The following is a 16,541-nucleotide window of genomic DNA, read 5'->3' on the forward strand; positions in this document are numbered from 1 at the left end:
TGACACTTAAGTGCCTGTGTGTTGTTTGCCACGAACGCGTCCTAATGAGTTTTTTTTTTTTTTTTTTAAAACAGCCATTTTTGCGTACATTTTTTTTTATGACTTACTGACTCATTCAAGGCTCTAATTACCTCATATCAAATACTCCATTTTGAAATTTACTTTTTGAAAATATGTCATCTTTAGAGTTATGATCATAACACAATACGCATTTTATTTCCCATAGAGGGCATACCAAAACAAAAAAATAAATATATATACCTATTTATTGATAGGTCAGAAGCTGCTGAACATTTTGAGAGGGCGGAAGTAAAAAATATTCATATACTTATGACACTTCTAAGAGCTTGTGTCTTTTTTGTAACAAATACTTCATTTGGCTACTAATTCCAATGCAATCTGAGGGTTAGGAAAGCCACACACTGTAAAAGACCTTACAGCTCCCAGTGCATGGCAGAGCAAATGACAATCATGAGGTCAAAGGAACTGCCTGAAGAACTCGGAGACAGTTTTGTGGGATGGCATAGATCTGGCCATTCATCCATCCATCCATCCATTTTCTGAGCCGCTTCTCCTCACTAGGGTCGCGGGCGTGCTGGAGCCTATCCCAGCTGTTGTCGGGCAGGAGGCGGGGTACACCCTGAACTGGTTGCCAGCCAATCGCAGGGCACATACAAACAAACAACCATTCACTCTCACATTCACACCTACGGGCAATTTAGAGTTGTCAATTAACCAACCATACATGTTTTTGGGATGTGGGAGGAAACCGGAGTGCCTGGAGAAAACCCACGCAGGCACGGGGAGAACATGCAAACTCCACACAGGCGGGGCTGGGATTGAACCCCGCACCTCAGAACTGTGAGGCAGACGCTCTAACCAGTCGCCGCAGATCTGGCCAAGGTTACAAAAAAAATTCTGCTGCACTTAAGGTTCCTTAGAACACAGTGGCCTCCATAAATCTAAAAATGGAAGACGTTTGGGACGATCAGAACCCTTCCTAGAGCTGGCTGGCCAAACTGAACAATTGGGGGAGAAGAGCCTTGGTGAGAGCGGTTAAGAAGAACCCAAAGATCACTGTGGCTGAGCTCCAGAGATGCAGTCGGGAGATGGGAGAAAGTTCCCGTAAGTCAACCATCACAGCAGTTTGCTAATGTTTCATTTAAAAGAACAAAGTTTTCAGTGAACATAATGAACTGAATCAGTTTATGAAATTATTGGTTCTTTGAGCGTTAGCGAGTCGGCTGGGGGTGGAAACAAGCATTCTGTGCAGTTCTGACGTGTCAATTAAGACGCACAGGTGTTGTGGCGGAGAAGATCCGGTCAATTTTCAAAATAGAACACATGCGAAACGCAATACAACGGAAATGATGAAAATTGGTCATTCTTTCTATGCGGCCCGGTAACGCCTCGCGGACCGGTACCGGTCTGCAGACTGGGGACCACTGTTGTAGACCACGAAATGTGATGCTAGTAACATGTTACTCTAATGCGACAACTTGTTTTTTTTTTTGGGGGGGGCGGGTAACGATTAATTTAATGTATTACTAATCAGATTAACGTTAGTCATCAACGTCAACTGCGTTACCGCATTGTGCCGATAGTGAGTTAAAAGGATGAGAAGGAGGCATGTTAGCTTTGCTAAAGGGCTTTACTACAGATAAGGCATTTGCAGACATTCATAACCATGAGGCAGGTCAATACACACAACACAAAAAAATGCATTTATGTTGAGTGAAATCCAGAAAGACTGACATTAAAAAAAAAAAAAGAAGTCTTTAAGTCAAAAAAAGGCTGTCTTTATTTTTAATGAAAGCTTCATTCTTAACCAGTTAAAAGTGCACTTCCAATACTCCCAAAGCCTGTTGTCATTTTTATGTTGAGGTGGTTTTGTTGGCATCTGCTGAATGTAACTAATGAAGTAACATGTAATCTCACTTAGTTGCTTTTAAAATCAAGTAATCAGTAAAGAGACTAAATTACTTTTTCAAGGTGACTGGCAACACTGACCACCAAAGTAGGGGATGCTGTCACAAAGACAATCTCTGACCCTTTATAAACCAGTGTTGCATCAAAATTGTTTTAGTTCAAGATACAATTATTTTAGATTTGTGCTTTAACGTCCTTTAGCAAGGATTTAAACAGGTGAATACAAAGTTAATAAAAAGGTTAAATATGGTAATTAACAGTAAGTGCTCTGTCTTCATGACCAGCGTAAATCCAAAACGACTGGCGGCGTAAGTCTGTGCTGAGGCGGGTTAGACTGGGTTTTGTTATTTCTCCGACGTTCACAGCCGGCATATCTAAAAAGCCCTTGCCAAGCAAAACGGCTCCTCTCATTCTCTTTAAATGCGGCGTAATGGCGGTCTCGTATGGAGATGTCGATGTGCCTAAGAGCGATCCATGCCTGACTGGAACATTATCACGGCTCCTGGCCGGTGTGGCAAAAGACACCATGATTAAATCCAGTATGAGCTGGTGATAACCGCAGGCGACTTAAATACAGCGGTGTGAAAAAAAGTGTTTGCCCCCTTCCTGATTTCTTATTTTGTTGCATCTTCGTCACACAAATGTTTCCCATTTTCAAACAAATTTAAATATTAGTCGAAGACAAGACAAGTAAACACACAATGAAGTTTTTAAATGAAGGTTTTTATCATTAAGGGAGAAAAAATACATGCAAAAAAAGCCCCAAAAGAAATCAGGAAGGATGCAAAGACTTTTCCACACCATCTCTCTCCACCCGTGCAGAATCCTTCATGTGCCCCTCCTCGCTGCGTGTTGGCCAGTGGGAGGATTTAAAGAATAAAAACTATAATTCATAGGGTTTGATGGTCGCTTCACATATTTCTGTATACAATACGTTTGGCTTCCACCATACATGTCCGCGAACCTCAGAATCTTTCTCCTTGTGCCCCAATCCAAATCACCAAAATTGCGTTTTACTAGGTGCGTCAAAATTTAGACGTGGTATGAAAAGGACTTTCTGACACCAAATTGTCACTCCGCCAGGCGCATCTCCTAGGGCACCCCTTCGCTCAGCCTGGCACATACCGGTCTGCCAAACTGGCGAACTCGAGCAGCGAGTCTTGCACGACAATCGAAAAGGCCGCACAGACTTGCGCAGTCCATGAAAATAGAGCCCTTATACTGTATGTTGACTTGCCCGTTTAGGACTGTAACTCACTTATGTTTTAGTTTCATCTGACCATTTTCCTACAGTGAATCTATTCAGAGTTTGCCCAAATAGTTCCCAGGCACGAGCCCCTCCTGCCCGTTTCTCGCCACGGTCCACCAGCCGTCCTCGCTGCGCTCCAGGACCTGAACCACGTCACCTCTTTTGACCGTCAGCTCGTCTTCCACCTGATTAGATCATACAAGAAGGACCAACCCAACATGTTTTAATCGGAACGAATACTCACTTACAAAACCGTGTCTTTGGGTGAGGACCTGTATGGAAAGCCATTTGAGCGGTTATACAATATGGTTGATACCCAGCTTAGGGTCCATATACGAGTACGCACTTTGTCTTCACTAGTAAGACAATTCTGCTAACTAGTACAGCAACGGTCTTAATGATAACATTTTTTGTTACTACTGCATGACATTTCTGCACGAGTTGGACAACTTTGGAAAACTATTAGAACAAGTACATGTTACTAAGGAGGCAAAACTGTGCACTAGTTGACATCTGCCCATTACTAGTACTACCAGCGAAGAGCTAGATGTTAACTAGTACACTTTTATGTCACTAGTACTGCAAGTACCACACAGTTGTCAACTAGCAGACAGTTTTCCCTCACTAGTAAGATGTTGTTGTCCTGCTAGTATGCTGAAGTGGTCCTTCTAGTGAGGACAAATAGTGTACTAATACAAGAACCTCAAGCTGGTTATCAAGGCCATGGAATAAATGCTCAGGCATCTTTCAATAAAGTTCAGCTTAAGGTCCATGTACTAGTACACTCTGTGTCCTCACTAGTAAGCGCACTAGTAAAACAGTGTTCATACTAGCCATGTTTTTTTCCACTACTGCCTTCCACCGCTGTATGACATTTCCACACTATGGCATACTAGTAGGACGACGAAATGTTGCTGCTCGTGAGGCAAAACTACTATAAGGCATTTTGGTGCTACTAGTAGGGTGCAGTAGACTACTAATGCCTGACTTATGCCTACTAGCTGGGCCTATTAGTATTACTAGTGAAGGACAGTAGATTATTCGTAAGGTTTAATTGTGTACTAGTAGTGGAACCAAACGTTGAGAAACACCTAGTCGTAGGCACCAATGGTGTAAAAAACATCACTAGTAAGACAGTCGTTCTACTTGAGCGCATAATTGTCTTACTAATAAAGACAAAAATCATACTAGTACCATGGACCTTATGGAATGAAGGATATGAAATACAGTATATGCTCTCATGGTTTTCCATAGACCTGTGCAGTGTAGTTGTAAAGCGCGATGTAGGCATCCTCGTCCACTGCTGGCTGCTGGAGGCCCAGCAAAGACGCATATGACCCATCTGAAGGTATCACATCAAGCACAGAAGAAGAAGGTAGCGAAGATGCTGATCAATTGTCCTTTCAGTGCATCAACTCTGTAAATATAAATGGCACAAGAATTACCTTCCCCACTAGAGGGCACTATTGAGGGGTGACCGACTGCAATCTCCACAGAAGCTCCCAGTAGAGGATCCGAGGTCCTCCTAATGATGTCTTCCCTGCCCCCGGTGAAGCGGGCGACGTCATTTCTGTCCCCGGACGTGGTGTGCCTCTCGTAATAGCTTTCAAATAGGATGGGCTCTGTGACAACAAAACAAGAAGTTGGCTTTGGTGCGGATCAGGATAACGTTGTGTGTTGCAAGAATTTGAATGGGAGATAGAGTGCAGTGTGGACGGAGCCATGCCACAAATAGCAAAACTCTGTGAGTAATTGACGGTCCTCCTAAAAATGTTTACAATCGCCAAAAGAGTCCACAAGATGGAGGCTGAGCACTACTTTTGTCTAACAATCCACCAGCATTTGGTGAGGCAATGACGCACCAGATCCAGTAGAGAGAACTAAGGTTGAAAAAAAAACATGCTATGTGAGGCAGTTCTTAATGGTTGTCGTTCATACATCCAAAACAATTGAATAAAATGTAGCTGTGAGTGGACCATGTGGTTAACCCGCCTGCCTCACAGTTCTGAGGTTCAGGGTTTGAATCTTGATGCCGTTTGCATGTCTCTCCCCATGCCTTACGTGAATATTCTCCGGGTACTTGGCTTCTTCCCACATTCCCAAAACATCTATGTTAGGTTCATTGAAAACTTTGAATTTTCCATAGGTGTTAATGTGAGTGTCAATGGTGGGTTGTCTGTATATGGATGGAAAAATGTGAGGAATCACCTGGTGGGTGCCACCCTGTCGTTTTCATCTCAATGAAACAGTTGTTGTCTGTGTTGATGTCGCAGTGCTCCAGGTGCTTCCTTACCTCCTCGAAGAACTAAAATGAGATGAGAGAGACTAAGAGAGACCTTTAACTAAAACGTTCTCATTTTTACGTAGTTTTAAGACCTAATTATTAACTTGATTTCATTTATTTATTTTTATTTATTTTTTTACTTAAAAAGGTCACAAGTAACTGTTCGGTTACATAATTTTCAGTATTTGCGTTGTTTGTTTTACTGTATTTAACATTTTTAGTTTACATTTGAAGTTATTTCAAAATTTTAAGATTAAGATTTTATGTTGTTGCGCTTTTTCTTGCACTAAAAACTGATGCATTTTTTTGAAGAAAAAAAACCAAACTTTCACAAGAAATGCATCATGCAGTGGTACCCCGACTTACTTGTAACCTGACCTAAGAGTTTTTGGAGATCCGAGCCGTCACTTAACTGTTTTTTTTTTGTTTGTTTTTTCTTGGGTTATGAGCGCCAAATAATGGCAGCTAGTTTCACAACAAGCAGCAGTTTGGCAAAATATATATAATATTAATATAATATAATTAAAAGACAAGTTCTGTTTATTGTCTCTCCCAATTGAAGTTTACTTTAAAAAACAATTTGTTTGAATTAAAAGCTTGTTAAAAATATTTCCTAGTATTTTCTGGGGTGGCTGGAACAGATTAATGGCATTTCCATTCATTTCATTGGGGAAAGATGATTTGAGATACAAGTGTTTTGATTTACGAGTGTCGCCACGGAACAATTTAAACTCGTAAGTCAAGGCACCACCTAATACTGGTTGTTCTTGTTAGTTTTATTTGACCTGAATGATATGCACTAAAATACATGCAGTACATGGTAAAGACATGTCTGGCTGACAATGGGATCATGTGAACAACACTGCCAGAGCTGCAATGTTGCAACAGTGTAACTGCTGTAAGAATGATCAATAAGCAGTATTATTGGTAGAAAAGGCTGACCCCAAAATCACATTTTGCTTAGGGGCCCCACGGAGGCTTGGGCCAGCTCTGAACACAGGCGTTGCACACAAACGTCACCAAATAGTGTGCACTTGCCTCGTCGTCTTTGACGCACTGCATGGAGATGTGATTGCAATGGTCCCACAAGGTGCACCTGAGCACGCCGATGCGATCGGTCTCCATTTGCTGAAACACCTACGAGACCACGTCCACATTTTTAGCTTCAGGATGTGTTCCACGTTTAGCTGATTCACTGCACATGAATCGCGTTTCCCAACATGAGGCAGAGTGGTGTCGATAATCAGGAAGTTGTTTGAACTTCCTCCTTGTGGCTGTGTGTGAAACCGGTCAAGTTACCTCACACGTGCTTCTGTGCGTTCCCTCCCAATCCTGGCGAACACTTTCCAGCTGATCAATGTTGGTCAAGTACAACTTCTCTGTCAAAAGGTCAGGAATTCATTTAGAAAGCTTGCGCATATGGGGAGCTTTTATCTTAGCAGGTGTAATGGCATATCTTGTAACATTGACTTTTAAATATGTAAAAATAAAAAAACTGTAAAATCTTGTTACCTTCACATTTATTTACAATTTTAAATAAATGGGTGAACATTTTTCATTGGTTGTTTTACATTTAATGAATAAATATCACATTTAAATATATACATTATTTACAAATTTAGGTGAACAATTTGTGTCAATTTACATTATCGTTTTTTTTACATTTAAAAAAATATTTCAAATGTTGGATTTATAGTTCCATTTTTAATTGAGAAAATGGTGTGCTATCTTTCCAAATTTGAGCATTATCGTAACCTTTTGATGTGTGCCATGTGTGATTTGTGCCAATCATTTGTCACGCACTCGTGGGCACAATCATCTCATCCCCGCAGCCTTGCAATAAATAAAACTTCAAACTGATAACATTTAGTGTTATAGTAACACGCCATTACAAATAAGGCACTTTTCTGGGCTAACAATATAAAAGGTCAGCACGAGACTGCGAGGGTGCCATCCACTACTGTCAAATAATAATAACTCTTAAGAAAGATGATAAAAAGTGTTTTGTTTTTTAAATTGCAAACCACCCCTTTAGGTCATTGTTGCAGAGCAACAATTACTTTCAACACAACAGGACGGGAGAAGTGAGTGTCATTACGCAGAGGCACAGATATCACCTCTGTTATGGCTCTGATACTACCTCAGCAGGTGGACACCTGCTGGGTGGACTTTGCAGGTCATACAAAACAGCAACACACAGGCAGTGAAAATAAAAGAAAGGGCAGACGACTCGGTATTATACCTGCTTCACACGCTGCCTGTCTGCATTGCTTGGCCCTGTGGCGTGCCTGTCATATATTCAACAAAAAGAGAACACGTTTCATTGTGAATATACAGGTGCATCCATCCATTCTCTACCGCTTATCCGGGTCGGGTCGCGGGGGCAGTAGCTTCAGCAGGGACGCCCAGACTACCCTCTCCCCAGCCACTTCATCCAGCTCTTCCGGGGGGATCCCGAGGCGTTCCCAGGCCAGCCGAAGGATGTAGTCTCTCCAGCGCGTCCTGGGTCGTCCCCGGGGTCTCCTCCCGGTGGGACATGCCCGGAACACCTCACCAGGGAGGCGTCCGGGAGGCATCCGAATCAGATGCCCCAGCCACCTCATCTGGCTCCTCTCAATGCGGAGGAGTAGCGGCTCTACTCTGAGATCCTCCCGGATGACCGAGCTTCTCACCCTATCTCTAAGGGAGAGCCCGGACACCCTGCGGAGGAAACTCATTTCGGCCGCTTGTATCCGGGATCTTGTTCTTTCGGTCACGACCCACAGCTCATGACCATAGGTGAGGGTAGGAACGAAGATCGACCGGTAAATTGAGAGCTTCGCCTTTCGGCTTAGCTCTTTCTTTACCACAACGGACGGATACAAAGTCCGCATCACTGCAGACGCTGCACCGATCCGCCTGTCGATCTCCCGTTCCATTCTTCCCTCACTCGTGAACAAGACCCCAAGATACTTGAATTCCTCCACTTGGGGCAGGATCTCATCCCCGACCTGGAGATGGCATGCCACCCTTTCCCGACTGAGGACCATGGTCTCAGATTTGGAGGTGCTGATTCTCATCCCAGCGGCTTCACACTCGGCTGCGAACTGCTCCAATGAGAGTTGGAGGTCACGGCTTGATGAAGCCAACAGAACCACATCATCTGCAAAAAGCAGAGATGCAATACTGAGGCCACCAAACCGGACCCCCTCTACGCCTCGGCGGCGCCTAGAAATTCTGTCCATAAAAGTTATGAACAGAATCGGCGACAAAGGGCAGCCTTGGCGGAGTCCAACCCTCACCGGGAACGAGTTCGACTTACTGCCGGATATGCCGGACCAAACACTGACTCCGGTCGTACAGGGACCGAACAGCCCGTATCAGGGGGTTCGGTACCCCATACTCCCGAAGCACTCTCCACAGGACTCCCCGAGGGACACGGTCGAACGCCTTCTCCAAGTCCACAAAACACATGTAGACTGGTTGGGCGAACTCCCATGCACCCTCGAGGACCCTGCCAAGGGTGTAGAGCTGGTCCACTGTTCCACGGCCAGGACGAAAACCACACTGCTCCTCCTGAATCTGAGATTCGACTTCCCGACGGACCCTCCTCTCCAGCACCCCTGAATAGACCTTACCAGGGAGGCTGAGCAGTGTTATCCCCCTGTAGTTGGAACACACCCTCCGGTCCCCCTTCTTAAAAAGGGGAACCACCACCCCAGTCTGCCAATCCAGGTGCATCTCAAGAAATGTAAATATTGTTAAAAAAAACAAAACAAAACATTTATTTCAGTAGTTTTTGTGACATGCAAAAAATTAGACTAAGATGAATGCATACAGCTACAATAGAATGGAAAAGGAGTTGAGAACATTAAGACAGATTCTTTCAATATTTAAATGCATTTTTCTTTTAAACCAATTGTTTTATTTCTCCCTATAGTCAGTCAGGGAAATGTAATCAAACAGCCATCCCGATTGCTAGCACAACATGACAAGCATCCTGCCGGGTTCACCAACATCATAGACCACTAAAACAGCTGATGTGAGGTTGCCGTGGCAACAGCAAAAGCTACTGCAAGTAGAGCTTCAGAATCGAATCGAAGAATTTTGAGGTGGATTTATTACTTAGTATTGCTTCAATGGTCTTGTAACAAATATGCTTTACAATGTACAGTATTAATTTTACTCGCATGTTTTGCTGGTATGTTTCGTGCCGGCCCATTCTATTTAAGAATTACGCAAGGTCATGAATGCAACCAGTGTCATTTTATCACTTACGTCTTATTTGAATCCTTCAAATAAAAGCACATTAGTACACAGACGCTTTGTACCTTTTCCCCGTTTTTGACTGCAACGACGGTCTTCTCTGACGTTTGTTCGGCCTCGTCCGCCTCCTTGCATCTCACCTCATAGTTTTTCTTTGACTGTGGGTCGGAGAGGGGGATGAGAAGAATTGGGCAGCTATTTATGTTATCTATCATATTTTATGAGCATTTGAGGCTGAAATGATATGGAGTTTCTCTGAGGTTTTATTTGTTATTTAGAATTGCATGGCGGGCCAATTAAATGCTTTGTGGCCAAGCATATTGGAGTGATGACATGAAAACAATCAATTTGGACTCATGCTGCATTCAAGACTGCTGGGAATTCGGGAATATTTCAGTAGTAAATGTGTTGTTAACTTAAGGTCGTAAATTTCCGAGTTTGCTACAGCATTAGGAAGTGACATTTTACTTTGGGGATGCCATGACATATTTTCTTTGTTTTGTATGATACAAATATAATGCATGATCATAATATACAAAATATATTTAAAGTACATGTATTATTATATTTATTAATGATAATATTAAGGATTTCGCCTTGCAACAAATGGCCAATATTTTGAAAATTAAAATTCTTAAAAAACACAAACAAGACCGACATCACATTTTATATATACAGTTGGTATGGAAAGTTTTCAGACCCCCTTAAATTTTTCCCTTTTTGTTATATTGCAGCCATTTGTTAAAATAATTAAAGTTCATTTTTTACCTCATTAATGTACACACAGCACCCCATATTGACAGAAAAAAAACGGAATTGTTGACATTTCTGCTGATTTATTAAAAAAGAAAAACTGAAATATCACACAGCCATAAGTATGCAGACCCTTTGCTGTGACACTCATATATTTAACTCGGGTGCTGTCCATTAAGATGATTCTCCAGCTCTATTTGATTATACTGATTGGACTTGATTAGAAAAGCCACACACCTGTCTATATAAGACCTTACAGCTCACAGTGCATGTCAGAGCAAATAAGAATCATGAGGTCAAAGGAACTGCCTGAAGAGCTCAGAAACAGAATTGTGGCAAGCCACAGATCTGGCCAAGGTTACAAAAAAATTCTGCTGCCCTTAAGGTTCCTAAGAGCACAGTGGCTTCCATAAATCTTAAATGGAAGACGTTTGGGACGACCAGAACCCTTCCTAGCGCTGGCCGTCCGGCTAAACTGAGCAAATTGGGAGAGAAGAGCCTTTGTTGAGAGAGGTAAAGAAGAACCCAAAGAACACTGTGGCTGAGCTCCAGAGATGCAGTCGGGAGATGGGAGAAAGTTCGAGAAAGTCAACCATCCCTGCAGCCCTCCACCAGTGGCAGAATGGCCCGACGGAAGCCTCTCCTCATGAAAGCCCGCATGGAGTTTGCTAAAAAAAAAAAAAAAAACACCTGAAGGACTCCAAGATGGTGAGAAATAAGTTTCTCTGGTCTGATGAGACCAAGATAGAAATTGTGTGGAGAAAACCAGCCACTGCTCATCACCTGTCCAATACAGTCCCAACAGTATAGCATGGTGGTGGCAGCATCATGCTGTGGGGGTGTTTTTCAGCTGCAGGGACAAGACGACTGGTTGCAATCAAAGGAAAGATGAATGCAGCCAAGTACAAGGATATCCTGGACGAAAACCTTCCCCAGGGTACTCAGAACCTCAGATTGGGCCGAAGGTTCACCTTCAAACAAAACAATGACCCTAAGCACACAGCTAAAATACTGAAGGAGTGGCTTTAGAACAACTCCGTAACTGTTCTTGAATGGCCCAGCCCGAGCCCTGACTTAAACCCAATTGAGCATCTCTGGAAAGAGCTGAGAATGGCTTCCCACCAATGTTCCCCATCCAACCTGACAGAACTGGAGAGGATCTGCAAGAAGGAATCGGAGACGATCCCCAAATCCTGGTGTGAAAAACTGCATCATTCCCAAAAGTTATTCATACCCTTTGCTCAGTATTTAGTAATTCTGTTTTTTTTCTGTCAATATGGAGTGCTGTGTGTACATTAATGTGGGAAAAAATGAACTTAAATGGGGGTCTGAATATTTTCTGGACCCACTGTGTGTGAGTGTGTGTGTGTTTGCGTGTATATACACAAACACAAAATTACACAAATTATTTTAACACTGGCAATATTGTTTATGAATATTAATATTCTATGTATTATATTCTTAAGTATATTAAAATATCAGTTTAGATATTAGAATACTATTTAAATAAAATAATGTACAAAAATAAATATATGAGATGATATGAGAACAGTTATTCTAGCAAGTGTCAAAACTTTATTCTCAATATTTCAAGTTTACGCTCTTAAATATGACACCATGTAAATAATGAAATGTTGCTGTTGTTGTTCTTGTTCTAGTGCAGTAACAGATGTGAATGTATGACTCATCATTCACACCGCAGCAGGTTGTGCCCATCCATCGTGTCATTACCTCCATGGTTTTCCTGAACAAAGACACCTTTCTCTTCTGCACTTTCTCCATGATGCTTTCAAACTGTGAGGGGAAACACTGTGAGGACAGCTCCCACCTTGCATGTGATATTATTAAAAATCCTTCATAGCAATTGGCCAAGTACCTTCTTCCTCTGCTCTTTCTGCCGTTCCCTGAACACCTCCACCTTTTTCAGCTCCTCTTTCAATGCTTCTGAAAGTTGGATGTGAAGGTTTCCCATGTTCTCCATCTCTGGAGACACAAATACCACAAACAGTACAGTATATGCAGTAAAGCACTGTGGTGCTTTACATGAGACAATTTCTTCAAACTTTATTGTCCTATGGCGGAACGAAATATGCTGTCTGTCTATTGGTCGACAGGGATTTAGGTCTTAAATGTGTAAATGACTCCCATGAGATGGTTTCTGTTTGTGTCCTTTTGTACTGTACTCGGTTCCTGTTAACAGTGGAGTGCAGTTAGAGCTACAACTATTTGTTCCTCAAGATTACGTTCAAATTTGCACTCACTGCACAGCTATGAATATCTTTAGGCTTGGTAAAGCAGCATGTGGCTCATTGTCGAAGGTAGTACAGTTAAGGTATGCACTTTTTTCCAGACCAAGTACGAGCTTGTATAAGTACTTAAATTTGAGTACTCGCCAGTACCGAGTACCAAAACTTAATAGTGCCATTACGTCTTGCAATTGTGATGCAAATGTGTTATTTCAATCAAATAATGTTAAAAAACAAAGTTAACAATAACACTTTTAAGAGTTTTGAGTTCAACATGACAACACGCACAAAATAAATCCCATATTACAAAACAAAGTAAATAAAAGGAAATTAATAGGGTGACGAGTCCACTAGAGCAGTGGATATACAGCATTCCTACACTGGATGTACTTACGTGTTTTTAGCTGCTCGAAGGAGTTTTTCAGAGTGCTGCATGGGAGTATTATAATAAGAGATTATTTCATTATTATCCTGGTCTGGCATTGTGTTCCATAATGAGTGAACTCCAGGTAGATGATTAATGAGTGAACTAGATGTCCACCTGATCTCAACGTGTCCTCCAGCTTTGTGGGCTATGGTCACCAGTTCCCTCCCGTACTTTTCCTCTGCTGCCGCCCTGTGCATGAAACGCGACAAAAGTAAACGCTTGTGACACTTCATCATTTTGGTACATTCACATTTTGTACAATCACAACATGAGATCCAAAACAAGAGCTGTACCAAAAGTGAAGCTATTATAAAGATGATAAGGTCTGTTCTGGGAATTACGGTAGTCTTTTATCATTCTTCTTCTTCATTTTTTTTATTTTTAACTCTCATACAATCGTGAAAAGATCCTTTTACATGTTCGTGCAGATGTCTGTCCAGGTTGTCATCACCAGTTTGTTTTTGCAAACTAGACCTAGCAGACGTTCCAACATCTTCTTCCCTCTTGCCATTAACTGCTTAAAGAGTTAACGGACAATTCCATTGTAACATGCTGCCAATTTTTGTCTTGAGATTGTAGTCACGTCTCTGTCGGGCCAATTATACATTACTCGTGCACTCACTGTAGTAGTCTCGTCACACTGCACCACTTGCTTATCTGTTGTTGACCAAAACTGGACACTCGTGTGCTTGAGAAATATCTGCACCATTTGCACAATTGACATTGTTCCAGATTATTGCACTACTAGTCACTTTAAACTGGATAATTTCTTGAAGCCTCTGCGCCATTTGTGCAATGGTCACTGCACCAGACTATTGTTCTATTAGTCATTTCAAACTGCTCTAAATTGCTAGAGGACTCTTCATCATTTGCACAATTGTCACAAAAAAAAAAGAAAATTGGCATTTCCGCATTACTGGTAACCTCTTATTGCTCGGTGACTGTGTTTTTATGTTTTTATTGCTGATCCTTTAGAACAGTGGTAGGCAAACTATGACCCACGGGCCACATATGGCTTGCCCCATTTGTACTCTGGCCCACACAGCGTTTACTGTCAAGAGTCTTGTAATATTTATTGCATTAATTTAATTGATGAAATTGGTTAATGTGGTTGTATTTACTTTATTGACTTATTTATTATTCCCTCCCACCCTGTTGTTGACAAATCATTGCTGGAAGGGAAACTCTGTCTGCACCCATCTCCACCTCCCCAACACCAATTCACAAAATATTTTTGATGGGGTCCAGTTTTGAAGGCGCTGTATGGGGACCCATAATGTGGTGCTCCGCCCCCAGCTGTGTAATAATTCACTTTCAGCAAATATGATTCGTACCTCATTCTCAACAGCTCTTCCACATCTTTGCACATTTGTCTTCCATCTCGCAAGCGTTGCACCAGGGCTTCATAGCCAGCATGGGAGGTCAAATCGGACCTCTGTGAGGAGCAGACGACGCGTACAGTTGCATTAAAAAAAAAAAAATTAAATTAAAAAAAAAAAAAAAAAAAAAAGAACAGCGCAATGACAAACATTGCTGAGCAGCTATTGCCACATGTCCTTGAGGTAATCCTACACCCGCTATTGGGTAGAAAAGCAGAACTTGCTTTTTAGAATAACTGGGGGGAACATTGCCATACAATGCAGCTTCAGTAATTGTTTTTAACTGCGAGGACAATCAAGGTTACTTAAACCAGAGGGGTGGGAAAAATATGGCCCACGGTCCAGAAACATTATTGTTAATGCATCATATTAATCTATGAAGACGCTGATCTTATTAATGATTTCTCACAATAATTATTAACAATGATTTAAAAATGTAGGAAACAGACAAAAATCAATATCCAACACTTTATTTCTATACATTTTCAATCTACAGCATACCTAGAAAATCACAATGCCCCATCACTGGTGAGCCCATGAGCACCATGTTGACTCTACATTATCAAGATTTTTAATTCCGTAATATTTGCTGCATTCATTCATCTGTTTGTTTCCTCAAATTGTTTACAATTTGTATCCATTTTTATTAGATTTTTCTCATTAAATAATTAGCTAATTGATTTGTTGTAAATAATAATACAATATTAGTACAATAATACATTTTAATCCTCATTTGCATTCATTTTATTGACTATTAAGTAATAAATTAGGATTAATTAGAAATAATAAATTTAAGGAATAAGAAAAATCTGGAAGGATTTTTGTTGCATTAATTAATTTCCTAATGTGCTAATTCAAATGCATTGTTTATTTTCATTATGTGCAGTATTTTAAATAATTTGTGAATAGATTTGTTTTAATAATACATATAAAATAGTAATACAAATTACAATAATTGGTTCCTTCATTATAATTAAATTAATGTTAAAGACTAAACTAAAAATGGCCATTATTTCATTATTAAAATGTACATATGTTGAACTTTAAAAAAAAAAATTTTTTTTACCGCATCTCCGAATGAGCTGGGCTATTTGTTTGATTTAAAGAGCAAATATAGCCCCTGAGCACAACATTTTACCCACCCCTGCTTTAAACAATGTCATTATTAATAAAGAATTTAGTTTCTTCTTACCATGTGAACCAATTCAAGCATGAGACCACGGCAAGTGACTTACCCAGAAAGCATCGCTGAACATTAAACGTGTCATCTTCTAGTTCCTTAAGAAGTGTGAAAGCTTTTCCCTAGAAGGTTTTCTTACAAATAATTAAATGATCTAAAAACACATGGCCACAAGTTTGACGAGTTAAGGTCACTGGGCTCTTGGTCGACTCGGCTCCCCGAGTAGAAGTGAGTCATTTTGAATGAGGAAGAGCTTCTATCCCATGATGTCACTGACCACATGTCAGGCATGTTTGGTCTCTTTCAGTACCCACTGGGAGGACAGTTTGCAGTTTGTGCAAATATTAACGCAAGATAAACGGACTGCTCAGATAGTACTGACCCTGAAAATGGTTTGTTCACCAGTGTTAATCACAATAATGGTCAGTTTGCTAAAAGCTACAAGATCCAGTAATTTTAGCAGTAAATGACAGCATCGGGCCAGCTCGGTCAACTAACTGTTAGCCCGTCTGCCTCACAGTCTGAGGTTCTGGGTTAGAATCTCGATTCAAGCACTACAGGAAATGGATGATCATTTTTGGTAGTTACACTTGTAATAATAACTTTTTTGATGCCACTCTTCCACTGCATAGTACTGGTTTGGCTCTGTTTTCCATTGTTGGTTAGCACAGCGGGGAAATGCAAATACCACATAGCATTGCACTAAGCAGTCGGAATAAACGACAACAACAACAACAAAAAAAGAAAAAACAGGATCTCCACAGTAACAGTATGGAAATACAGTTTATCCGAGAGGAGAATGAGGGCTACAAGAGAACGGAGCTGTGCAGCAAACAGGAGACTGCAGTA

General features: G+C 41.2%; 1 protein-coding gene across 2 annotated transcripts; it reads right to left on the minus strand.

Annotated features, from left to right (window-relative positions):
- Nucleotides 1-1,632: 1,632 nt before the first annotated feature.
- On the minus strand, nucleotides 1,633-15,964 carry LOC133474258 (proline-serine-threonine phosphatase-interacting protein 1-like). 2 transcript variants are annotated; one of them, XM_061765751.1, is made up of 14 exons: nucleotides 15,748-15,963; nucleotides 14,468-14,568; nucleotides 13,248-13,322; nucleotides 13,101-13,135; nucleotides 12,337-12,443; nucleotides 12,192-12,254; nucleotides 9,773-9,865; nucleotides 7,705-7,750; nucleotides 6,762-6,841; nucleotides 6,501-6,599; nucleotides 5,387-5,483; nucleotides 4,624-4,800; nucleotides 4,435-4,520; nucleotides 1,633-3,363 (listed from the first exon to the last, which is right to left on the minus strand). In XM_061765751.1, the coding sequence occupies exons 1-14, from the start codon at nucleotides 15,778-15,780 to the stop codon at nucleotides 3,232-3,234; spliced, it is 1,224 nt and encodes a 407-aa protein (XP_061621735.1). In that variant the 5' UTR covers nucleotides 15,781-15,963; the 3' UTR covers nucleotides 1,633-3,231. The 2 variants fall into 2 exon arrangements, with proteins under 2 accessions (XP_061621735.1, XP_061621736.1); XM_061765752.1 differs by having other exon boundaries at nucleotides 3,221-3,450; nucleotides 15,748-15,964.
- Between the last annotated feature and the right edge of the window lie 577 nt (nucleotides 15,965-16,541).

Source organism: Phyllopteryx taeniolatus, chromosome 2, assembly GCF_024500385.1.
Source record: "Phyllopteryx taeniolatus isolate TA_2022b chromosome 2, UOR_Ptae_1.2, whole genome shotgun sequence".
NCBI lineage: Eukaryota > Metazoa > Chordata > Actinopteri > Syngnathiformes > Syngnathidae > Phyllopteryx > Phyllopteryx taeniolatus.